At 38.2% G+C, this 25492-nt stretch overlaps 1 protein-coding gene across 1 annotated transcript in view; it reads left to right on the top strand.

The window, feature by feature from the left end:
* Positions 1-25492, top strand: part of MYO3B (myosin IIIB) — a 129628-nt gene that overhangs the window by 4463 nt on the left and 99673 nt on the right. Inside the window, exons 3-5 of the mRNA XM_034065762.1 lie at positions 21133-21229; positions 22126-22242; positions 23109-23213. Of these exons, the coding sequence (XP_033921653.1) occupies positions 21133-21229; positions 22126-22242; positions 23109-23213 (319 nt within the window). The remainder of the gene's footprint in view (positions 1-21132; positions 21230-22125; positions 22243-23108; positions 23214-25492) is intronic.

Raw genomic sequence — 25492 nt, 5'->3', positions numbered from 1 at the left:
CAAAAGTCAAAATGTGATGTTACAGTACTTACAGTCATCATTTATCATAAGAATGTAACTTTTGTTTTAGCAATGACATTGCAAATACAATATAAATATAATTTTTAGTCTTGATAAATTCAGTCTTTTGTACTCAATTTAAACACAGCCTTACAAGCTGAATTCTGTATTGATGAGTCTGCATTCAGAGATAATTAATAGATCATCTAGATTATCCAGGTTTTAAATGCTCCATTTATATTCAACTTCTCTAAATGCAGATCAAATTTTTCATAGTCTAAGCAATTGTTTAGTGACATTCTGTTCATATTCCACAAAGAATATTTTACTGTTTCTGTCACAGAGAACATGGTGTGTGTTTGACATAACTCATTAATTTCACTGTGTCTAAGAAGACAGAGGTTTGCAAATGTCAGAAGATTCAGATTGCAATGTATAGTACCTGACAAAAGATCTCTACCACTTTTGAGTATTTTGTGAGATATTTTTATATAGATGAATGGGCATATGTAATGGATACAATTATCTTAGCTTTCTAATGAGCAGTTGTAGTAAAAACCTGCAGTTTAGGTGGAGGTGAGAAATACTTGGGTGTGTTTGAAGTCCTGACCCTGCAAAGAATCATGCTAGATTTTACAAATGTCATAGCATCAAGATCTTTCACTCAATAAAGTATACTGTTAAGACCATTAGTGATAAGCACTCATTCTTCCCTTGGTTCTCATTGTTTGTGGGTTTATTTGCTGGCTATTCTGAGTCATAAATATTAACAGTAGTAAGGAAAGTGCAGTGAGAAAGATATGTATCCATGGCGGAGTGACAAGTCTATTTGGAAAGCACTAGCAATTCTAGGAATAGTATGCTGCATAGAAGAATATAGTATCAGAGAGAGCATGTGAAGTAATTGCCTTATGAGAGAGTTTCCTTACTCCCTTCTTCAATCTCCTATTGTCATTAAGTGCTTTTATTTCAGTTTCTCAAGTAGTCCCTGCCTATTGTTCTTTCGCTGGGATGGATGCTTTTTAAGCTCAATTCTAAGCTTAGATACTTCTAGATTTCTGATGTTAATACCATTTATTGGAAGGAAAGCCTGCTGTAATTGCTGGTGCTTGCCATCTCTGTGCTTTACTTGAAATGAAATGTGAAGGCAGGATGTTCTGTCAGTCATCTGCACTTGTAGAACAGAGACAAGAGATAAATTCCTTCTTCTACAATTGAAGAACCTGAGACAAAGGGCATCTTGCTCGACATCACTCAATAATCAACAGCAGAGTTGGGAATGAAGCAGCCTAACATACTTTTAGATTAAGGGAAGCTTCAGAGAGCACAGATACACCTGCTGTCCCCTTGTGGGCCACAGGGTGTATGCGTAAGGTCTGTCACACAGTAGTAGGGAGAATGTTACTACTGACCGTGGTCTCGCAGCTAGTACAATTAACCTAATCTCATCTGCCCAGGTGCTTGTGAACTTGTTAAGATGAAGATGTCATAGCATGGCTGAAGTTGGGGTTTCAAAGCAGAGGGCATCAGGCAGTCAGCTTAAGAGTATAAGTGAGAAACTTTTCCCAGCTGCTCTGTGATTATAGCAGAGTGGATCTACAATTGCCTTTTGATGTCTGTCCTTATTTACTGGAAGATAGGAAAGAATGCACTAAACTCCAAACGATAGAAAAATATCTCTGTCCTTAGCTGCCTTTCTAGCTATGACATAAAATGTAAAAGAAAGAAACTGTCAGTATTCTTTCCTTATGTCCTACTTTCTCTATGCTCCAACTACGTCAAATCAACTGCATGATGTAGTGTCAAAGGGAGAATGTTTACTACAAATGCAAAACAGTGTTCCTAATGAAAAGCTCCAGTTGTAAATAAAGTTCTAAAGGCTTTTTATGTTCCAGGGTCTTCAAGGACAGGCCAAAGAAACAGAGCAGACCCATGCCTGATAAAAGGATAGAAACCCCCAGTTTCATCCCACAATAAATCCCTAGAATTGTTCTTACTGAATTTCTGTTGTCTCTAGTAAAACTCTAAGGGTTTCAACATGAGCAAAGCCTGACCTGTTCTAAGTGCTGTTAAGAAGTCCCACTCTGTAAAGTTTCCCTTGTTTTTTCTCCAAACCATGTATATATATAAATTGTTGTTGCTGTTCAGCCCAAAGGAGGCTGGCAAACCTGTTGCAATTTGTTTTAGCTTTACAAGATGTCGAGCTATTTACTACAATTAATCTTACAATTTCTGTGTGAGTGAACCTTTGTTAGTTTTCAGATGCAGGCTCTAAATTACACTATAGGATACTTGATGGTAAAAATTAAACTGAAAGAAGATTTATTAAGAAAACGGGTGCTGATGACATTTCAGTGTTAGAGTATTTCTCTCATTGTTAGGGAAGATAAGTTAATTTACAGCATTTGATACCAAAGGGCAAATCAATAATGATATGAATGTGTTCTGACCATCAGAATTTATATTATGTACGAGATGATTGAGTACTTTGTCATAATTCAGTCTTTCATCCTGATATCTGATTGTAGCAGAAGGAACAGTAAAATCCTTGTTATTTATCATAGGATGCTGGCTCAAGACAGGAGACCTATTTAAGCTATATGTATACCCTTTGTGCCCAGCATTTGCTTTTTTCCAAAGGGGCAACTATATATAGTTCTGAAGATAAGGTTATTTGTGTCCTGTATGTCCTGTTGAATTAGGACTGAAAACAGAAATGCTGCTGGCAAAGCTGTCACAGTTTTTTAGTTCATCTTTGGAAACGAGTGACCTGCAGCAGCGGGGGATGGGCAGGCCTGGGAATGGGAAGCAGGAAAGCTTCAGGGAAGTAAGGAGGCTTCAGGGAAGTAGGGAAACACAGCCCTGCATCATTACAAATGTCGTTCATAAAATGTCTTTTCTTCTCCACATCTCTGCTGCATGTGACTGACCAGTATTTGCCGCAGTACGTGTGGCACAGAGGTAGAAGGAACAGACAAAGCAATTGGTAAGAACAGAATCTTTTAACCAGTTAGAAAACAATCTCAGAGATTGTTATTTTTCCTTCCTTGACTGGAAAGTTGCAGACCATATGTGCTTGGCCTAGCTGATCTTGCTCGTTAGTGTCTGTCTTATTTCTCCAAGCAGGGGTGTCAACCCAGTTGAGGCCATGCTCTTGATCTAATTAATCTTCCACCATGAAATGATCTTCTGAAGGAAGTAGATAGGAAAGTATGAGGAGGAAAAAAAATGAATCTCAAAACCCAGAGGCTACGTTCACCCTGCTTAGGGAGAGGATGAAGAGAATATGATCTTACTCTTTCTCCTTTCCCTCTGGGAGATCTCTGTTCTAGATCCTCAGCTGAGCTGTCTCTGCCTTTGGGGGGATCATGGTAACTGTTTTTTCTGGGACTGGGAGGACAGGAGCTCAGCATCTCAGGATGACCTGAAGTCCTGTTCAAGACCCTGGAAAGCTCTTCTATTCCAATAGGAGAATCCTGGAAAGATTCCTCACTGCTATGCAGCAGGTAGTTGTGCAAGCAGAAAAAGTATTTGGAAGGCAGGGGAGAGTGGTGTAGTGCTGTGTGAGGAGCAAATGGTGGGGAGAGCACACTGATGGGCCAGGAAGTGGCAGAGAGATAGGGACCAGAGGAGTGCCAATGAGAACTTTATCTAACCAATTGCTCAACAGATCAGAGAGACTTTGCCCAGAGGCTGCAGCATGGATTCTCAGCTCTAATACATAGTCTGATATAGAATCATAGAATAGTTAGGGTTGGAAAGGACCTTAATATCATTCAATTCCAACCTGTCTGCCATGGGCAGGGACACCTCACACTAAACCATGTCACCCAGGGCTCTGTCCAGCCTGGCCTTGAACACTGACAGGGATGGAGCTTCACAGCTTCCCTGGGCAACCCATTCCAGTGCCTCACCACCCTAACAGGAAAGAATTTCTTCCTTATATCCAGTCTAAACCTCTGCTGTTTAAGTTTGAACCCATTACCCCTTGTCCTATCACTACAGTCCCTAATGAATAGTCCCTCCCCAGCATCCCTATAGCCCCCCCTTCAGATCCTAGAAGGCTGCTATGAGGTCTCCACACAGCCCCAACTTTCTCAGCCTGTCTTCATATGGGAGGTGCTCCAGCCCCCTGATCATACTCTTGGCCCTCCTCTGGACTTGTTCCAACAGTTCCATGTCCTTTTTATGTTGAGGTCACCAGAACTGCACACAATACTCCAAGTGAGCTTTCACAAGAGCAGAGTAAAAGGGCAGGATCACCTCCTTCGACCTGCTGGTCACGCTCCTCTTGATGCAGCCCAGGATACAGTTGGCTTTCTGGGCTGCGAGCGCACACTGAAGCTGACTCATGTTCATTTTCTCATCAACCAACACCCCCAAGTCCTTCTCTGCAGGACTGCTCTGAATCTCTTCTCTGCCCAGCCTGTAGCTTTATCTATAGAATCCCTTCCTGTTATCTTTAACATCCTTAGCCAAGTTTAATTCTAACTGGGCTTTAGCTTTCCTAACCTGGTCCGTAGCTTCCCAGACAACATCCCTGTATTCTTCCCAGGCTGCCTGTCCTTGTTTCTACCTTTTATAAGCCTCTTTTTTCCTTCGAAGTTTCCTCAGCAGCTCCTTATCCATCCAAAAAGGTCTCCTGGTCATTCTGCTGCACTTCTTTCTGGTTAGGATGCAACACTCCTGAGCTTGCAGTAGGTGATCCTTGAATATCAACCAACAACATTGGGCCCCCCTGCCCTCTAGGGCTTTATTCCATTGAACCTTACTAAGCAGGTTCCTGAAGAGCCCAAAGTCTGCTCTCTTGCAGTCCAGGGCAGTGAGCTTACTGCACGCTCTTCTCACTGTCCTGAGGATCTCAAATTTGACCATCTCATGATCCCTGCAACCAAGGCTGTCCTGGAGCGTCACATTTCTAGCCAGCCCTTCCCTGTTGGTGAGCACGAGGTCAAGCACAGCACCTCTCCTTGTCAGCTCCTCTATTACTTGCGGAAGGAAGTTGCCTTCCACACAATCAAGGAACCTCCTGGATTGCTTGTACCAAAAAAACCATTAAAAAATATAAAGTAATAAGTTCTTCCAGATATTAATGTATGCATCTTCTGTGCCTGTAAATGATAAACAGTGATGAGGTGTCTGATTGGATATTTGATTTATGAGACAAAATAAGTTCCAGTAATCTACTTCCATCAGAAAATGTAGTATTCACAAAATGTAATAATTGAAGAGAACAAAATACTGGAGATAAATCATAATGCAACTTAGCTCTAAGTGTTGGAGCTGCTTGGTTTCCTTTTTTCTTAAAGAAAGTACTTGTGGCTAAATGGATTATAATAGATCTGAAAAGAAATAACTGCTGCTACTCTGTTTAGGTTTGGCTGCAGCAGTGAATGATGTTAGTAATTGTTTTCTATTTCTGAATGCACAGGAGACTTAGACCACCATTGCAGTTCTTATGAAATCTATTTCTTTCCACTTATTCATTAGTAAACATTAGCTCATGAATGCTGAACTGATAAATATCTCTTCTTTCCAGTCATCTGATGTGCTACTTGCAAAATGGCAGTTTACATTGTTGAGAGGTAGCGATTCCAACAATGTTATCATCCAAATGCAAGCAGCCAGTGCATTTTTAGAGGCTGTCGCTGTGTATGGGAGTCTGCTCTGATCCCCTGCTAATAAATGCTTCATCTTTGCCTGTAATTGTAGCAGAATGGAAATGGTACTTAGGAGCCTGGCTGTGAGATTGCAGCAAATGGCTGCAGCCTATGTTTAATGTAGTGACACTAATGAATTCTGAGAATTAATTTTCAGCTAAGAAAGCATGGTGGGAGATACTAGAATTTAAAATTAGATAATGGATTGACTTTCATTAAAGTAAACATGTACAATGTTTGTTTCCTTTTCAATCTCTACTTACTTAGCCTTCATGTTATTTTAGATCAAAAAAATGGCAGATCAAATATTGTCATATTTTCATCATACCTTAGATTAAATCCATCTCGTAGTAGATTTACTCAATGCAAGACACTCTCACCGCTTTTTTCTTTTTTAAATCATTTCCATGGGCCAAACAATTGTCTTAATCTGCAGATACAGCACGTTTTTGGGTTTTATTTGTAACTGCAGCCTTGTTGTTGTTCAACAGTGCCTAGGCTAAGTATCCAAACTGGTCTTAAACAAATGTTCAGAAGGGCACCTGAAGATATTTTAGTTTTCTCCTTTCCTCAGAAGCAAATCCTTCAGTGATAAGACTTCTTAATATTGCTCTTGCACAATCCACACACTGGTTTCTATTGGCTGCACTGACTAAGAATATTTTCTGATAAGTGACATTATAAAAGCTGTTTTGTTAATGTACTCTTCTGCTTTCAGATGTTAATATTGCTGGATTTTTTGTGTATCACTTCTTGATTTTTTTTTTCTGGCCTCTACATGGAATATATTTGCTGACTGAATGTACTGGCAATTTTGGAAACAGGCACCCATATGATTAACTTTTTCACACATTATATCTGTATTTCAGCATGCAGATCAGTAGAAGTGCTCACATTCATGCAGGCTTCAGCCTTGTAAGAGCTGATATTGTGTTTTTTTTTCTTTCTTTCTGAAAAGCAATACAGTGTCAGTACTGCTTCCAGTGTAGATGATACATTACTGAACACTTGCAGTGACACTTGCAGTCTGTTGCATTCTTTTTCACTAGCACATAGGTAGTGACTCAAGAATTGTTATTTTACAGGTAACGTTGACTAAGAACAGCAGCAGCATGCATTCGGTGTGTCACTAAAAGCAACACAGTTGAAATGACAGTGTGTAGGAGCAGAGGATATAAATATACCTCAGAATATTAATAGGTCTTGTCTACACAGAGAGGACAAAGGAATATGGATCAAGAGGAGAAACGTCATGTCTTTACAGAGTCACATGACAGCTCTCCATCCTGCATTCCTTTGCAGCAGTCCTAGTGATAAACCAGGTTGGCCCTGAATATCTGAGTACACCCTGAGCCCACAGTACCTCCTATGACTAAGCTGCAAGCCAGTTACTGGCACTTGAAACATAATACGGAGTAATTTCTAGAAGTAACTGTGTCAACGCTTCTGCTGTTTCAGAGCAAAAGGAGAGTGTATATGCCACAGATATTCAATTCTCTATGGCCTGCCTAGCCTTTCTTCTGCTGCTGTGCTCCTAATGTGCTAGGAACTTGCCATTTAACTTGATGGATTAAACTAGCTTCAGTGGAGATGTACATTCTCCTGTTGGTCTTTTGCATGAACTGATGCAGAAGTACTCACACAAGAAGTTAACTACATGAGTTTAAGCAGCTGTCCCTCACCCTTGCACTGTATTGTTTACTAGCTTTCTTCCTTGTTGTGGAGTCTAACCACCTGAAAGAGAGATCTGTTTTTCTGATACAGGCACAAACTTGGCACAATAGTAGGTGTGCTCTCTCTGAATTTGGAACAGAGACTTTGATCAGAGACAGAATTGCGTGGATGTGTTTTGTATCATTAGCTTGGTCATATAAATTCATGAAGCTTTACTTGTGTTTCAAGTGAAATCCAAGTGACCACAGATGGCAAAAATATTCTACTACCAGAGAATAAGGGCTGCATATAGGTGAAACAATATAGAAATTCGATGGTTGCAGAGCAGAATAGTATGCATGAAAAGTGAATAGTCAGCAGGGAACTGGTGGGAGTATGCAACAGAGGAGAATATAATCCTGAAGTCGTCTTTAAAACCACCTCCCTTACAGAATTTACCTATGCTCATTGAAACACCTGCCAGAACTAAACAGTTAGCATTTCAGGCACATAATAGAGAAGCTAAATAGAGAACCTGGAATGTTTCCTTTAGTCTTTTCTTGTTGGGCTTCCTTACTGAATGCAGTATCCTGGATACTTGGATGTTTCACCTAGGGGCTATCTATATAGAAAATTTGTCTTGCAACTTCTGGATCTTGTTCATAGCATGTCTTTGGAGGTGCATTCTTCCAGAGCACAGAGTAGAATTCATATTAATAACTACATGCCAGTATGTAAAATTTTCTATGTTCTTTACACTCCTGGTAAACACAAGATGTTCTGTCTGGAACTGTGTAATTTCTTGAAGAGAATGTGTTTAAACTTTAATGTTGTTGTTATCTGAAAAGCAACCAGTATGACATTAGAGCCTGTTGCAATTAGGACAAGTGGTAATGGTTTTAAACTAAAAGAGAGTAGATTCAGACTAGATAAAACAAAGAAATTTTTACGATGAGGGTGGGGAAACATTGGAAGATGTTGTCCAGAGAGGTGGTAGATGCTCCACCCCTAGAACCATTCAAGGTCAGGTTGGACAGGGCTCTTAGCAACCTGGTCTAGTTGAAGCTGTCCCTGCACATTGCATGGGGGATGGACTAAGATGAACTTTAGTGGTACCTTCCAACCCAAACTGTTCTATGGTTCTGTGACATAGTTTCACTTGAATTCAGTTATATTACTGGGAGAACTTCTGATGTGATGAAATTTAACACAAAAATTTTATATATCAACAATATAGCATAAATACGATAAATTTGTAATTATTGTTAGAATGGTAAAAATCATGAATGCATGAGCTTTTTAGGCTGAAATCTCCACTTCAAATACTTGCCATCAATGTACGATTTTGTATACCGCATAGCCTTTGTTGGTTTATTTGTTTTGTTTGTTGTTATTTTTTCTCCCTCTGCCTCCCTGATTAATGTTATCTTTCTTTTCAAATGCTTTTTTCTTTTTTTCTCAGGAAACATAAATTTAACCAGGATTGGCATAGACCATATTGTCTTTGTGGGTGTATTTACTTTTGAAAACCATGGATCACAAAAGGAAAAGGGCTCTGTGTGTGTGTGTGAGAACCTGTTGTGGGCTAATGATGTATCTCTTCACTAAAAGGGGAGGACTGGTATTTATAGCCTCACATTCAGAGGCATGGAGATAAAACAGGTTCTGTTACTTTGGTCTTTCCTTCAGAAGGCTACAGTTCTAGCAAAATTCACCAAAATATTTATAAAACCGGTAGCAGGTTTTGCAGGCTGTCTTGTCTGGACTAGGCATGCCAAGAAGAGGTTGGGAAAATGGTTTTCAGGAACCTAAAGTATTTAAAGTTGTTTTCATAGATATTTCAGGATCATTTTAAGACCAGACCTTAGTCTTCAGTAAAGTATTTGAGGTGAGGCTGAACTTTTAATAATGATTTGCTAATGTGTTTGGTCGTATTTGAAATCAATGTGTTTGATTTATTTCTTCTTTTAGATGTAGTTTAAAATTTTGCAAATTGATACTGATAGAATATAAATTCCTTTAAAAGGTATTAAGTTGCCATTGCACTTTTAGCTAAAATGATAATCTTTATTTGTGATATTTGGCCCTGCTTAGGAAGTACTTTAGGAGTATCACTTAAGATCAGCAAATACGAGACATAATTATGAAGTATGTAATACAAATGCATCTCATTAAATAAACTCATCATGGGCTATAATTTGCTAGGAGGGAAATACATACTGAATTACAGCATTTCTTTTTCATATTCTCAAATAATGTTACTATGTGAGTAAGAAAAACAGAATACTTTTAATGTAAAGACTTAGAGGGTACTTTAAAGCAGTCTAATTCTGTTGGATCATTCTTCTGTTTGGACTGTTTTATTTCCTCTTTTTTTATTTTTTTTGATGGCTTTCTCAATTTAAAATCCCAATTATATAAATTAGCATGATACTTTATTTTATATTAATTTAATAATGTATATCTCTTTATTCCTTACTCAATCACCTGCTTCTATCACAGACAGACCTTTGGTACCCTGACTAGTATTTAATTCTGACTCATTCATTTCTCTTCCAGTCTGAATTTTGTAGGTTTGCAGAATGTTCTGATTCTTATGCTAGCACTTATCATTGCAATATAGAAGATCTACCTGAAATGTTTATTTTAAAAACAAGACAAAGGTCTGTATCAAATTGTTCTGATGAGTGTTGTATCACAAATTTCACTTGTAGTTTTTAATAGGATATATCATACACTTCATCAAACTCTCATCAGAGAACAGGTAGAAAACTGAAGTGAATTAAGTATTGTCTATTCATCTTAGGTTATGTTTAATGTGTATTAACTGTACAGCAGTTACAAGATAGGATGCCATTTTTCCATAGTAAGCTAGTTACAGCTAAAAAGAGAGATTAAATAAGCTTAAATTAATAGCATTTATACTAGTATATTTGTAGGGTGAATTCACTTCAGTACTTTATGCCAGATTTATTCCAATATAGAGGAGTTGTCTTGATACATACTGCAGAACTTAAATTTGTGGAAAAAGAAACTACTGTACAGTAACAACCACACAGTAAGCTGACTCGGATCATGCTGTAATGAGAGATCATAATTGCCTGAGACTGCTTTTTCTCTGACACAGGTGTCTTATCAAGGATTTTGAAAAGCGTCCTTCAGTCACCCATCTTTTGGAGCATCCATTTATTAAACAAGTACATGGTAAAGATATGTCTCTGCAAAAACAGCTGGCTGAGCTCATTCAGGAACAGCAGCAGCTAGGCTCTGTAGCCAAAACAAGGTACTGTACAACACACATGCTCCAGCCCTCCTTCCACACATGAATCCCAAAAGAATGAGTTAAAACTCTGAATGCATTCATTGTTTCAAACGATGATATTAATACATTGACTACCACTATGATTAGCAAAGTGCTGCATGCAATGTGAATGCAAGAGGCATATTTTCCCACTGATACTTTTTAAAGCTATTTTGATCAGCCATAATGCAACATTCTCCTTAGCTACCTTTATCCCCTAGACTCTGTTCTATCTGCATTCACTTCTGTCTCAGTCATAGAGATGCTAATAATACCAGAATGCCTGGCTTGTGGAAGTACATATTGGCATGATGAAAAATTATGTCATATTTTGGTAGCAGATCTTTAAAAATACAACTGTGAATAATGAAGCGACTACTAGAAAAGTTTAAGAACACGACACACTAAAGTTAAGTGCTTGACTAGATGCTCTTAGTAAGGAGGCTGTTCAGTACTTTAAGTAATTGTTTTGCCTGTAGCTTAATAGTAACTGCTATTTTTCATTCAGCCTAATAATTAATTTTAAAACGTGCTTTAAAAGCAATGAATGTTTATTCAGCAGCAGTGGGATTTTTGAGGCTGATTGTAAATATATATTAGTTTTGTTATTGCCCAGAGGGTGGCAGAATTTCACTGTTTCAAAAGAGATTTAAATGCAAATGAACACAGTTTCCCAAGCTCAGCAATCATTCTGTAATATGAAATTTGTCTAGAATGAGATAAGCTCTGGCCCATTATTATAAACAAACACCTACTAATGTTGATGAAGAAAATTAAATGTCCTGCTATATATGAACAAGTATATACTTACATGCCATAAAACTCTGTAGCTTAAATGCTAAAAGCCCAAAAAAAATGTACAAGTTAAAATACAGGAATAGCTGTAAGTACAGTTTCAAGGTGAAGTTGACTTCTGTGAAGTTGGAGGTTTTTCTGGGGGTTTTTTAGGGGTTGGCTTTTTTTTTTTTTTTGTTTGTTGGTTATTTTAGGTTTGGTTGTTTTTTTTTTTCTGGAGGGGGAGGGCTGTTAGTTTGGGTTGGGTTTTTTTTTGGTTGGTTGATATTCTCCTGGAAAAAGAAACCAGAACTGCTTACTGTGAGGGAGCTATGCCAGTGTTGCAGTATCTGCTTTATCTAGCCTCCTAAGCAGACTTCCCCATGTAATACTTCACACATCAGATTAGCTGCAGCTGTGGGTTGGCTGACCCAAAAGGTATCAGAATTTCCTAGCTCTTGACCAAATAGAAGATAATAGAGTGAAATGAACTTTGTTCCAAGAGGAGCTCTGAAATTGATTCCACGTGGTATTCTGACACATTCTTCTGGGATCTGTCTCCATAATGTGTGGGAAGAAGGAATTAGGACTAAGACAACATTTCTTTCCTCAAGCCTTTCTGTATATTAACTGGGAATACTGTGACAGACAAGCTGCAGCAGGTTATGCTTATGCATGACTGGAATATAAGAAGTATTTTGCTTCCAGCACCCCTAGTATGAATCAGTGCTCACCTAACAAAGTTTAACTCCTTTTTGATCCTTCCACCACCTAACCCATCTTTGATATTTGTTTGGAGCAATTTTTTGTAGCTTGTGTGCAGTAGCACCTGCAGATTGCAATTGTGAAGGGGGTTCTGTTGCAATGGGTTTAGTCCTAATTTTATCCTTCCTATCAGTCTAAATTCTATTATTGTCCCTGATCCTCCCACATTTACTCAGGCAGCTAGTCCCAGGTACCCTGTCCCAGGTTGTTACCTGACCCATCATTCCTGTCAATCTTTTCCACTGTTCATTCTGTTTGTCCGTAAGGCTTTGTTCTCCTGTTAGTGTCAGCTTGTGTCTTCAGCTTGTGTCTTCTCTACCACTCCAATAGCTTCTGTTTCTATTCTCCACCTTCAGAAAGTACTAGCTCAGGTTCTTCTGTTTTTTCCAGCCATTTCTCTGTTCTTGGAATTCCTCCTCACCTGCAGTTCACAGCCCACTTGTTCTTTCTCTTCACTAAATTCAACTTTCCCAGGTCTATTATAATTTCTTTTTTACTTTTAAAACTTTACTCTCAACAGACTCTTTGTACCCATCTCATTTACTGGATTGTTGGCTTGCTTTTAGCCAGGCTTTTGAAGTAAGTGGCTTCTTCCTCTGCTGGTGAATGATTTGTGGGGAGACACAATTAGCCTGCTGTAGAAGTAGTTGTCTTTACTGTGAAGCAGGTGGGCCTTGCTATTGGCTTCAGTTTGAGGCTAATGGACCTAACTGCTGTTAAAGAATGTTTTTCTGATTTGTGTACTGTTATACTCCGGTAAACTTGTTCTTTGAAGTACCAGCCCACTTTAATCAGGGCTGAGAGCATGCTGAGTGAGGACAAAAATTTACTGAGGTTTTACCACTGAAATCTACAAAATACTGTTCACAATGATGAAGTGCTGATTTCTAAAGATTTGAAACTTGATGAAATGAGACTGCAAAAGCATATCCCCGCCAAAAAAAAAACCAAGTCTGTGGGACAGACAGTTAATACTGGACTACAAACATAAGATTATTGCAAGTGAACTAACCACCATAATTGTCATTTTCCCCAGAGGACAGACATAGTCTCATAACAGTAAAGAGCTTGGCTCTGTAATAGGGATATAGTACCCTCTAGGAAAATTTGTACCAATTAAAAGCCTGTAAAAACTCTGTAATGCATTTGTAACACAATTTTCAGTACAGAATCTGGCACGCAGAAGAACACATGACCAGATAATACAGTAAAAAATTTACTGGCATTCATTTGCGGTGATCTGTAGAAGACATCTGAATGTATAGTCATCACTTCAAAGTAAATAGGCCTATTAAAGCCCATGTTGAGTAAGACCTTTCTATTGTACCCCTGGATATATGTGCATGCTTTTTCTGTTTATTGATGTGCCCATGACAGGTACAATGAAATGTGCATTAATTCCCTGGTTCAGAGATAAAGAAAAGTAGATGCCCTCTTTAGGAGTACAGCAGCACTACAGATCAATCATTCGTAAGATAAGTAAAAGAAAATGTTCACAAGCACAGGCCGAAATCTTCAGAAGCTGGAAAATCATTGGGATGCTGGTGTTAACAGCACTTCTACAATGAGGAACCCAGGGAGTCACTGATGATGACAACTAATCAGAAGGCATCTGGGTTTTTTCTCATTTGAAAGTCTTCAAGCATCAGTGCTTTGGATTTGCATCTTCTGGTTTACTGATTTAGCAGCTGTAGCTTTTTTGATAGTGTTCTCTTTCCAATTGAGCCATGTCAGTTTTGCCTATTTTGGGACATCACTTAAGGTCATTTTGCCTGAGAGCAAGCCTGCAGACTGGAAAGTCAGTACTACCAATTTAGAGGATATGATGGAGAGATGTGGTAAGCTGATCTAACAGTTCACCGCTGCTGAAAAGGAGAGAACTGGCTACTTTCATTTTCCCACAACTCCCAGGAACAAGCTCATGATGCTGTTTTTATTGCAACTCCAGTGATTATCAAAACTTCCTGAGGTAGAACTTCCAAAGAGAAAAAACTAGGCCAGCAGAAACACACAGATAATTTTATACCCTGTTAGTGACTGCACATGGGTGCCTCACTTGATACAGCTAAATTGTAAAGGATTAAATACTCCACGTGACCAGGAACAAGGAGGAGACAGGAAGAAAGAAGCAGGGTGGCCACCCTTTTGGCAGGATCATAGAATCATAGAATAGTTAGGATTGGAAAGAACCTCAAGATCATCTAGTTCCAATCCCCCTGCCATGGGCAGGGACACCTCACACTAAACCATGTCATCCAGGGCTCTGTTCAACCTACCCTTGAACACTGCCAGGGATGGAGCATTCACAACTTCCCTGGGCAACCCATTCCAGTGCCTCACCACCCTTGGAGTAAAGAACTTCCTCCTTATATCCAATCTAAACTTCCCCTGTTTAAGTTTGAACCTGTTATCCCTTGTCCTATCTTTACAGTCCCTAATGAAGAGTCCCTCACCAGCATCCTTATAAGGCCCCCTTCAGATACTGGAAGGCTGCTAAGAGGTTTCCACGCAGCCTTCTCTTCTCCAGGCTGAACAGCCCCAACTTTCTCAGCCTGTCTTCATACAGGAGGTGCTCCAGTCCCCTGATCATCCTCGTGGCCTCCTCTGGACATGTTCTAACAGCACCATGTCCTTTTTATTTTGAGGACACCAGAACTGAACACAATACTCCAAGTGAGGTCTCACGAGAGCAGAGTAGAGGGGCAGGATCACCTCCTTTGACCTGCTGGTCACGCACCTCTTGATGCAGCCCAGGATACAGTTGGCTTTCTGGGCTGTGAGTGCACACTGAAGCCGGCTCATGTTCATTTTCTCATTGACTAACACCCCCAAGTCCTTCTCCACAGGACTACCATGAATTTCCTTTTTGCCCAACCTGTAACTGTGCCTGGGATTGCTCCGACCCAGGTGTAGGACCTTGCACTTGGCATGGTTAAACTTCATGAGGTTGGCGTCAGCCCACCTCATAAGTGTGTCAAGGTCCCTCTGGATGGCATTCCTTCCCTCCAGCATATCAACCGAACCACACAGCTTGGTGTCATCGGCAAACTTGCTGAGGGCACACTCAATTCCATTGTCCATGTCAGCGACAAAAATATTAAACAAGACCGGTCCCAGCAGCGATCCCTGAGGGATCATCTGGGTTGACCTCTGGACACACAGACTGAAATATTCAGTTTCTTTCATACTTCATTTATAAACTTCTTTGTGTGCAGTATAGCTAGGCTTAACTTCAGCACAGCTCTTCATACCTCTGAACTGAATGAGCACTTCATTTTCCTTGCTGAGCTCAAAGGAGCCTAACACATATATTTGTGCTGTCATAAGTTTGTTGCTGACAAACATATTGTTGCTCACTTACTAGTGAGCTTTATACTCTATTTTTAGGTTAGGAATTACTAATAAAAAGAAAAGGTTTATGCTAATAAAAGTTTAAAAGGAAAAAATGGCATTAACAGTTTCCCCTGCTTTTTTAACTGGAAAATATGCTCTTTGAAGCCTTTTCACCAGCTCTATTTTTCCCTAAATTATTTTCAATAGTGAGATGCAGATATCTCCTATCCTTATACAAATAGGTCTTTTCAATTTCAGCAAAAAAAAATATCCAGCCAGGATACCCCTCTTTCCACACTTGTGAGGAAGAAAATTCTGTATTCTTGTGTTGGCATCTTATAGGTTGAAGTCTGAATTTTGCCATGATCTTGAGTGAAGTTGAAATTTCACCGTAAGCCCCCACTCCTGAATTGCCTGTTCCTTATACTCTTCTGGGGAAAAGATTTGTGAGAAAGCCTAATTTCACAGCTACATAAGGATGAGCTCTGAGTATTTTCTGTATTTCCTTTCCATATCCCTTTTGTAAGCTATCAGTTAACTATGTATATATTTTGTCTAGTTTCTAACAATACCAGGGTATAAATGAAAATCAATATATTAATATACTTTTAACAGCTTTGCCATAGAAGCAGTTACATGAAGTTTAATTTTAAGAAACATATTTGATGTTGAATAGTCCACTAGTTCTATTTCTATAAAAGTTCTTTAATCCTTAAAAAGCAGAAGTACATCAGAATGTTGTTTCATATTCGTACATTTCAACAATGCTGAATTGTTCTTTTCCACCTATTCTAAAGTCAAATATGTAGTTACTTTTTAACATAGGGATACTGATTTGTAATTCATCTTGGCAACTGGAGCACTCTTATTCCCACCAGTATATAGCTGTCCCTAGGCAGGAATCAGTTCTTAAAATTAGGATGTCACATGCTTTTGACCAGGTTTTGTTTGTTTGTTTGTTGCGGGGGGGGGGGAGGGGAGGGGGAGGGTTTGCTAGTTTTTGTTGTTTTTTTTGTTGTTTTTTTTTTTATTTTAGCAATCCTGTGCTTGCACAAGGACAGTGAAATGCTTTCAGGTTATTCAAATAGTGTCTTTGTACAAAGTGGCAATTTCCCAGTTATCAGCAGCTTTGAAGAGGCCAGCTTCAGACATGGCTCATTCTTCTCTTGGATGTTTTCCTGCAGACAAGGTAGCCTTATGTTCTGTATGTAGGCTTCTTCATAGCAAGCCACCAAAAAAAGGTGTTCTACCAACCTCTAGTTTCAGTGTCAAAAAGAATGAAAAAACTTCAGTGTTTGAACGGATAAGGTTTTAAACAGCTGACTCTAGACAGTAAAGAGTTCAGAGTCTATTGGTTTGGGTCAGGCTGGATCAGTGTGCTACTGCTGGTCACCATTTAGAAGTTTATGCAATGTGGAACAGAGTTAAAAAACCTTGTATTTTGAAGGATAAAGCACAAATCTGAACATCATGAAGAGTCAAACTTGAAGAAAGTGGGGGGGGAGCAAGCAGAGAAAAGAAATCTAAGCTTGTAATCATTTGAAAAGGACAGGTATGTTCAGGCTACCATGTCAGGTATTAGGATGAGTCTCTGCTGGCTTGGCAGCTTTCTCCTTATTAGCCAGCTGGGTTACAGCAGCAGTCCATCCAAGGAAGTAATTCTTACAACCAGATATCTAACATCTCTGCCAGCTCACATTAAGTTTTGAAAGCAATTAACTGCAAGGAACTTGATTGCATCCAGCCAGTAATTTCCTTTGGACTCAGAGATAATAACCAAAACAGAACCAGAAATAGTTCTCTGATGCTATACACAATGTAATTTAATGCAATTCTTGTAGCCTTCATCTATGTGAATATTAGGCAAATGAGTTTAAAATCTGTTTTTACTTTTTTTCCTTTTTTTTTTTTAATTTCAAAGCTACTGTGGCCCCCCAAGGTGATCCTTGCTCTAATGATATAGTGTATGTGTTTTTACAGGGGGTTGCACAGATTTTCGTTATAGCTGCAGCATTTATATTGTAATTAGGCTGTGTCAGTATTTCTATTATGACCTTGCTTCAGCAAATTACCAGGCTGAAACTTGAAGTGCAGGAGCAAAATTCAGTCTTTGCAATAGGGAAATAGGCTGTATTTTTCAGTGCAGCAGCAGCACACTCTCCACTTTTCTTTTTCATTGTGTTAAGTATTTTTCTTGTAAATCTCAGTTTGTGTGTAATCCATTTAAAAATTGGCAGTAATGTAATGGAGAACAAGTACAGAAACAGTTCTTCCCATGTGAATCCTGGGGAAAAATAAATCAGTAAACATAAATGCTTAGCTGCAGCAAGTAATGGCATTCATTAAAGAATGTTATGAGTGGAGAGGGGAAAGATCAGAGAGGAAGCTTCCCAATGAACATAAGCATTATTGGTCTCTGCTCCTTCACGTCGTAGGTTGGACCTGCCCACAAGATGACTTTTTGATCTAGAAGTCTATGTGGTCAATCTAGCTTTTTCTTCCCCATCATCAGCTGGGTAGCAGAGTCTTATGAGTGTATAGCTATTTATAATGCACTTCTGTTATGGCTGGTATCTAGCACAAAAAGAGATTTTCTTTCAAACTTATCTCTTCCCCAGGTAGAACAAGTGAATGCTTCCCATCCTCTTAATGAAGTTGTTCATCTGAGGGAGAAAAGCTTCTTGCCTTTTGCTCTTCCTCAAAAATTCAAGCAAAATCTGTCGCTTCCAGCTATTCCTGCCTACCTGATAAAAAGGCAATGGAAAGGTTCCTGAGAGGATAGAACCTTATTTAACAAACAGTGTTCGTCACTAGAGTTCTGGAATAAACCTAATTCTGCTCCTCAGATTTGATAAGGTTGGGTACTTTGAGTGGCCCTTTCTGCCACTTTTTTTTTTTGCAGTGAAAAGATTACATCCTCCAGGGGATGATTCAGAACATTGCTGGAACCTTAAGGCAAATTAATACCTTTGATTTTGTTTCTTGTGCACCTTGTCTGTCATCGGAAAGGAAAGATAATTGAAAAAAAATGGCTGATAATTGTACTTTTTATGCAAAGCATATGCTAACAATTATTTCCCCAATTGAAAGTGTTTCCTTCCTTAGGCTTTTTAAGATTTTTATTTATTTTTTAAAATATTTTAAAAGCAGATTGCATTTCTTTTGTAAAATTCTGGAAATAATTAAAGGTTAGTCTCTGTATTCTTCCTTCCCACTCTGTCAATGTATCTGCAGGACATAGGGTCAGTAGAAAACTGATGAGGCCAGCAGGAGATTTGAAGCTAATGTGATGTTATGCTCCTAATATCCTCTTCCTAATCATGTACTTAGGAAAATGAGTTAAGCACAAGAAAATGTATGCACAAAGGTATATATGTTTTACTTGTATTTGAGTAGTACCAGTTTCCTTAGTTATTTACAAAGTGTTAAAACCCCCACCCTTTTCCAACACTAACAAAAAAAAGTTTGTTTATTACTTAAAGAGAACAAACAGCAGGAGTTTAATACAGAATTAGATAACAGATTAGTTTACAAAGCCATTCTGCAATTAGAGATACTTAAGTTTGAATGTGCCCTCTTCCCCCTCCTCCCTTCACCTCTGGTAGATACATCCCTACTTGTTTGCAATTTGATACTGTGGTTGTGATGGTTTGTTTCAGGAAGAAAAAGCTTCACAGATGAGTTATGTTAGTTATGATGTCTGGCCATCACTTTATTAGTCACATCTCCATGAAGTAAAGCAACTGTTAAAATACATGCTTTATTTGTAGACTGAGGGGTGCTCCTATCTCTAAATGATTTACATTATTTACAACAGCTTTTTTCTCCACAGCGAAGTAAGAGGTTGAATTCTGGTTTGAAACATTAAAAAAAAAAAAAAAGAAAACAGTATCTTAGGCCACTTACAGGCATTCCTACTCCTTTGAGGATCTGGCTTCTCAGCAGAGTGTAGTGTTCTTGAATATAGTGGCTGCTTTCAAAAAAAAAAAAAGGCAGCACCCCCCCCCCCCCCAACTCACCACTTAATAAAAATAATTAATTGAATGGCATTTTGAACAAATTCACATGATCATCATGCTGCCCACTGGAAATAGTATCCACTTTAACAGTTTTTCTTTCATAGCTTCTTATTTGTGTTCTCCTTTCCCATCTTCTCATGTACAAGATCAAGCAAACTACCAGCTCTGGACATACAGGATGTAAAGTGTAAGTGGGACTGTCAGAAAACCTGCTATGTTCCTGCTGTTTTATTTCCTAGCTGACAAAACAGTTTGCATGTTTTTGTTTAGTTACAGTTTAAATAAACCATTACAGAATACTTTTCCAGAACTCACTGAGTAGCCAAAAGTAAATAAGGAAAAAGATTAAAAATAGACATTAAAAAATTAGGATCTTTAAATGTGATTCACAATTATCAGTGTAGCTATACTCATAGCTAACAGTCTTCTTCCTCGGTGTTAGAGTCTTTTCATGCAATACTTCTGATGATGATATAATAGAGCTTGGATATGAAAATGTTCTCCTTATTAAATGAAAGTTCACTAGCTTCTAATGTAGAAGTGTTCATAAAGGGGAAAAAGCAAAAGCCTCTATGCTCATTTTTGAGACAGGTTTCCATGAGTATATGAAGATACAATTAAAGAAGACCTGCTATATCTTCAACGTTGTAGATAAAAAGTGTTTCCTGCCAAGTCACAGTACCATTCTCTTAGTGCTTGATGTAATATTTAGCGTTGTTTTGGGATGTGTGATCATGTGATTCCTACATTCTACATGGCAACCAATGCAGAAACAATCTGTCAAGGACTGTCATTGAGGATCAATGCTAAATGTTACTCAGCAGGATGCAGACTGTATCTCAGTGGGTGTCCTCCTACTATGCTTTGATTATGTTTGTTGTAAAGAAAAGCCTAGTTGTGCTTACAGCGTTCATATTTCACCCCCTCTGTGGAAGACATATTTACAGCCTCTTGATTTGTCCCCTTTTCAACAAGATGTGTTGTTTAAAAACATATACACAGCATTTTCAAAGATTCTTTCAGCATAATCTGATTATAAAGGGGTTATGTGACAGTTTGTCTCTGCTGCTTATTGTGTGACTTAAATCTCTGAGGACAAGCTGACTGAACATCCATACAGTTTAGAGTCTGATGGAAGCTGTGGCTCAAAAATGTTTTGGGCCAGATCTAGGGTCATCTGAGGAGGCACATTGTCATACACCAAGGTAACAGAAGGATTTTATACTACTTATTGCTTCTTATAACCATTGTGACAATACTATAGGCTAGGTACATGGGTGGAAGATTTAATTAAACAGATTGGTAGTTTATTAACTTAGAGTGAGAAGGGAAGGGAAAAGAAATGTTTGATACTTTACTGTGTTAGTGGGGAGTAGTGAGTCTACAGGCAAATCATCTTTGAGAACTGATAAATAGGGTTATATATTGTGAAAGAGAAAACAGGTATTACACTGGACAGCAAGCGGATCTATTGCTTTTATAAAAGATTATTGCAGGCAAAAATATGTATGTATGTCTGTGTTTTCTGCATGACAAAACCACCCACCCGTGACTTGCCACTGCCTCTTAATGTTTGCTGTCTTTGATACAGTATTGTAACACTGGTGCTCTACTAACACACTTCCAGGCATGAACGAATACACACTAGAAGACCTTACCATGTGGATGGAGCTGACAAGTACTCTCTAGATGATGATCTGGTAAACCTAGAAGTTCTAGATGAGGTACTGTACTGGCTGAGTAGCAGTTTCTGACAACTGTGTCTCACACTTTGCCTGTTTCTTAGGCTTCTTTTAACAGAATGAGAAGAATTCCTTCTTGTCTCACCATGGCATTGTCATGTGACTGCTCTGCTATCATCACTTCATTAGTATTCTATATAAGTGACATAAAAGCAATAGCAGTGAAATGTATTATGTGGAAGAATTTAACTAAGAGTGATGCTAGTTTAAATTATTTTGTAAGTAAGTTTCCTAAAATGTGAAGTTTAGTACTGAAGATCTAGATTTAAGTGATTTTTTTTCCTAAAATTGGTGAATTTATAGGTTATTATATTTAAGGGAAATTATAGAGTAATATGATATCTACAGCTTCTGGATAAAAAGTGATAAAACAGTATCAGTTACATATTTCACTGTATCGCCTACATGCAGAGTATATGCAAATTTTTGTTTTGATGATCCTTAAATTTCATGCCAGCAAGAAAAAGACACGGTACTAAATTGTGCTAGTGTCTTCTTTAAAACAGTCTCTTATTACCACTTAAAATTTAATCTTTGAAAAATTATTATCCTTTTTTCATGGCCAAATAAAAAATTTAATGGAAATATACTATGCAGCAGTAATGTGCATGGCCATTTTCTCTTCAGAAGGTTTTCTTCTCAGGCTGATGTAACAAAATATGTACTAATCTGGAAATGGGAGTTGCCATTTAACTTAGGTTTATGGCATTAGCAAGAACTTTGAAAATATTTGTCTGTTTTTGTGGTGTTGGCATTTGAAAAATAATTAGTAACACTTATAATAAGTATTTTGTAATTAGTGTTCTCAGTATATTTACAAAAATCTTCCTAACGGGGAAAATACTGTTTAACTATCAAACTTTTTGTAATCTTCTCAGGATACAATTATCCATCAGCTGCAGAAACGCTATGCTGACTTACAAATTTATACATATGTTGGAGACATTTTAATAGCCTTAAACCCCTTCCAGAACCTCAGCATTTATTCTCCCCAGGTAAGAGAGACTCCAAGCTGTGAACACTGTTCACTTTACATTTTGTATTAACACCACTGGCTAAAATACTTTAAATTCTTAAGTGATGTTGAAAGGTAGGAGCACAGATGAAAAGCCAGCCTTTTCTTCTTCTTTCAGAAAAGTGTGGCTATGTTTTTTATACCCCTCCCCCACTCCCTCCACCCCTCACCCCGATTTGGTCTCATTTGATTCTGTTCCTTTCTGCTTGATGGCACATATTCCACAGGAGAGATGAAGATTACCCCAGTCTCCGCTGTGTCTCTCATTTGGGCCTTCTTCTGGGAAGCAGAGGATGGTTATATGAACCTCCTCATGGTGAGGCTATTGCTTCCTGAAGAATTGCTCTGACTATTGGGTTATTACATGTCCTGTGCGATCAACTGCTGCTTAAAATAAACAAATTAATTTAATGCTGTAAAGAGAGAGGCAGCTTAATTCCCTACAAATACGAGGAGAGGTGAAGTCATAACTCTTAGTCTCCATGGATGCCTAAATCAAGGTTGCAGGTAGAAGGGACAGGTTTCAGATTCAGTTGTCTTTGAAGTTTCTTTTTTATAGGTTGGGTATTTCCTTGGTTGAATGCTTGTGTTTGAAATTCTGTTCCTTGTGATACAGTGCTCTTTGCTGTGTAATGGGGGAAATGTTGGAGTGCATTTTAGATGTTGTAATTTGCATTCTGGAAGCTAGGCAGTGCCAAGAATTATTGCTGTTCTTCCAGGTGATTCAATGGAAATTCTGTGGTAAAAAACATGCAACTACCTTCTGGTGAACAGGCCTCTTTTCAGTTCTTTATTACATTGCTAAGTCACATATTTTGATCACTGTGTCTTCTTTTTTAAATTTAGTTCTCTAAGCTTTACCATGGTGTGAAGCGTTCATCAAATCCCCCCCACATATTTGCATCTGCGGATGCTGCCTACCAAAGTATGGTTACATTCAGCAAAGATCAGGTAAGAATCTGTTCATTTGGGTTTAAACTTCATGTTAATCACACTGCCACTATGCTACATGGCTATGACTAATTATCTGTTATTTTGTACTTTGGAAATTTTTTTCTTTAAGCCTTTTATTCCTACATCAGGAAAAACAGAATAGAAATATAGACAGGTTTTGGAATTCTGAAGAGGACACAATGCCATAGAAGAGACTAAAAGATTGTCAAATAAGATGATAGGATTGCCTGCCCAGTATAGTTTCCTGACAGCCATGAAGTCCTGGCAGTTGATACCATCTGCAAAGTGTTGCTGCACACTCTAATTATAGCTTGACTTGCACTAGGTATTAAAATAATTTACACCTATGTAAAATAAGAGGGTCTCAGTGCAATAGCAGATTGAGTTAGAACCACTTTTCTGTTGCATAAAGACACTCTCAAGCAATGGATAATCAGTTCCTTTAAGTACAAGTCACAAAACTAGGAACTATGAACTAATTTTTTTTAGTAAAGTATAATAAGGATAGGCCTAATATAAATGTAATAAGGACACAAATCAAATTATATAGCAATGATTTTAATGAGAATGAAATACCATGCTGTAGAAGCTAGATTTCTTTTTATTACATTATTAAGTTTGTGACTTTATGCTCTATTTTGATGCGCTGTACGTACATGAACATTAAGGCCGAGTAATTATTTATAAAATCCTTCTGATCTTACCTTTCATATCACATAATAATTCATAGATAATGCTTTTTAAAAATCACAAAAGCAGAATAAAATAGTAAAACCACTGCAGTAAGAAAATACCAAGCAAAGAAGATAAATAAAAGGGACACTGAAGATGAAGAAAAGAGGAGGGCTGCAGAGCATGAACAAGTAGACTGGCCTGAGAGGTGTCTAGTAGTTCTTTAATGACTTACATGCTCTTTGATGGAGACATTAGAGAAAACAAGTACTCTTGTAGAGTAACTTATGTGAGAACTTGTTATCCCAGGAAAAGAATAGTTTTGACATCAGCCTGTGAGGCTGACTGTGTACATCTTTGATATGTTTCATACCTGTTTAAGCAGTAAATTCCATTGAGATCTAAGTCAGTTTCTTGTTTTCTGTTTCCAAAGGGTAGCAGGAACATGTTTATCTGCATTGCATGGCAAATGTTATGGTTCTTCAAGTAAAGGTGCATTACATAAACACTGTAGCCAGATCAAAAATTAATTGATTCTGTTTGTTTTATCCATTGAGCTTTCCCTTGTATTTTCCTGTGAAGCCTGAAAATTGACTCCAGGTCTAACATTTCTCCTGAAGCTAAAAGCAAGTTCTGGCCAATTCTACAAGAGTTTCACAACTTAAGAAGTCATAGGCATTAACTGTATAAACTGTTGTACATGACTTCTCTAGTCACACAAAGACAACAAATTTAGGTATTGTAACCCTGTAAATCTGTATCTGTTTCTGAGAACAATAAAAATACCTGTCAGGAAGGAAATACATGATCTGCAAATGTCATATTGCACACATTGTTTAAAGTCAATCCCTGCACCTACTGTCAGACACCATGAGACACCACCAGAGAACTGCTACATCTTTCAAACCCTTTCACAAAGTGTAGTTCTATATGAAGTGTCATTGCATCCCAGCCTAGAATCTTGTATGTTCATAGTGTGGTGCAAATAATTTTCAGGTGTTTGCATAAAAGCACACAAATATATGTAACTGCTTAGTGTTAACATTTTAATTATATGTTAGTTGATACTGTACACTAAGTAGGGTAATGTACTGGTGACCTGTAGAACACATGAAAAACTGTGAAAATAGTAAATGTTATTAGAATTTCTTACTTCCTATGATCTGAAGGGTTTACACTTTGGTGTTCAGGTATCAGCTGGCCTTCAGGGTGTACTGGCCTTATCTTTCCATCTCATCCATGAAGTGTAACAGAAGAGAGGAGGATATCAAGTGGTTTAGGACATTCTAGCTAATCCCTGAGTCTGGAAGCCATTTGCAGAGCCTGTAAAATACCATGTATTAAGACTGCTGACTCAGGAAGAAGATGGATGGATACATTCTCCCAGAATCATCCGATGAGCAGATGCATATTCTTCTGGAATGTTTAGATGCTAGTTTGCTGTTCTAGGTTGAATATCAGTGTTACCTACAGAAAATCTCTACACAGCAGCAATTATTTAAGATCATTTCTAAAGCCAGGAGGAGGCTTTTGGGCAGTATATTCCATATAGTAGTACCCTGTGTTTCATGTTAATTCATATGAAATCAATACAGTGAGCTCAG

This window comes from Melopsittacus undulatus, chromosome 8 (genome assembly GCF_012275295.1).
Source record: "Melopsittacus undulatus isolate bMelUnd1 chromosome 8, bMelUnd1.mat.Z, whole genome shotgun sequence".
Taxonomy (NCBI): Eukaryota; Metazoa; Chordata; class Aves; order Psittaciformes; family Psittaculidae; genus Melopsittacus; species Melopsittacus undulatus.
Note: the sequence above shows the minus strand (reverse complement) of the source record. Positions and strands in the feature narration are given on the sequence as shown.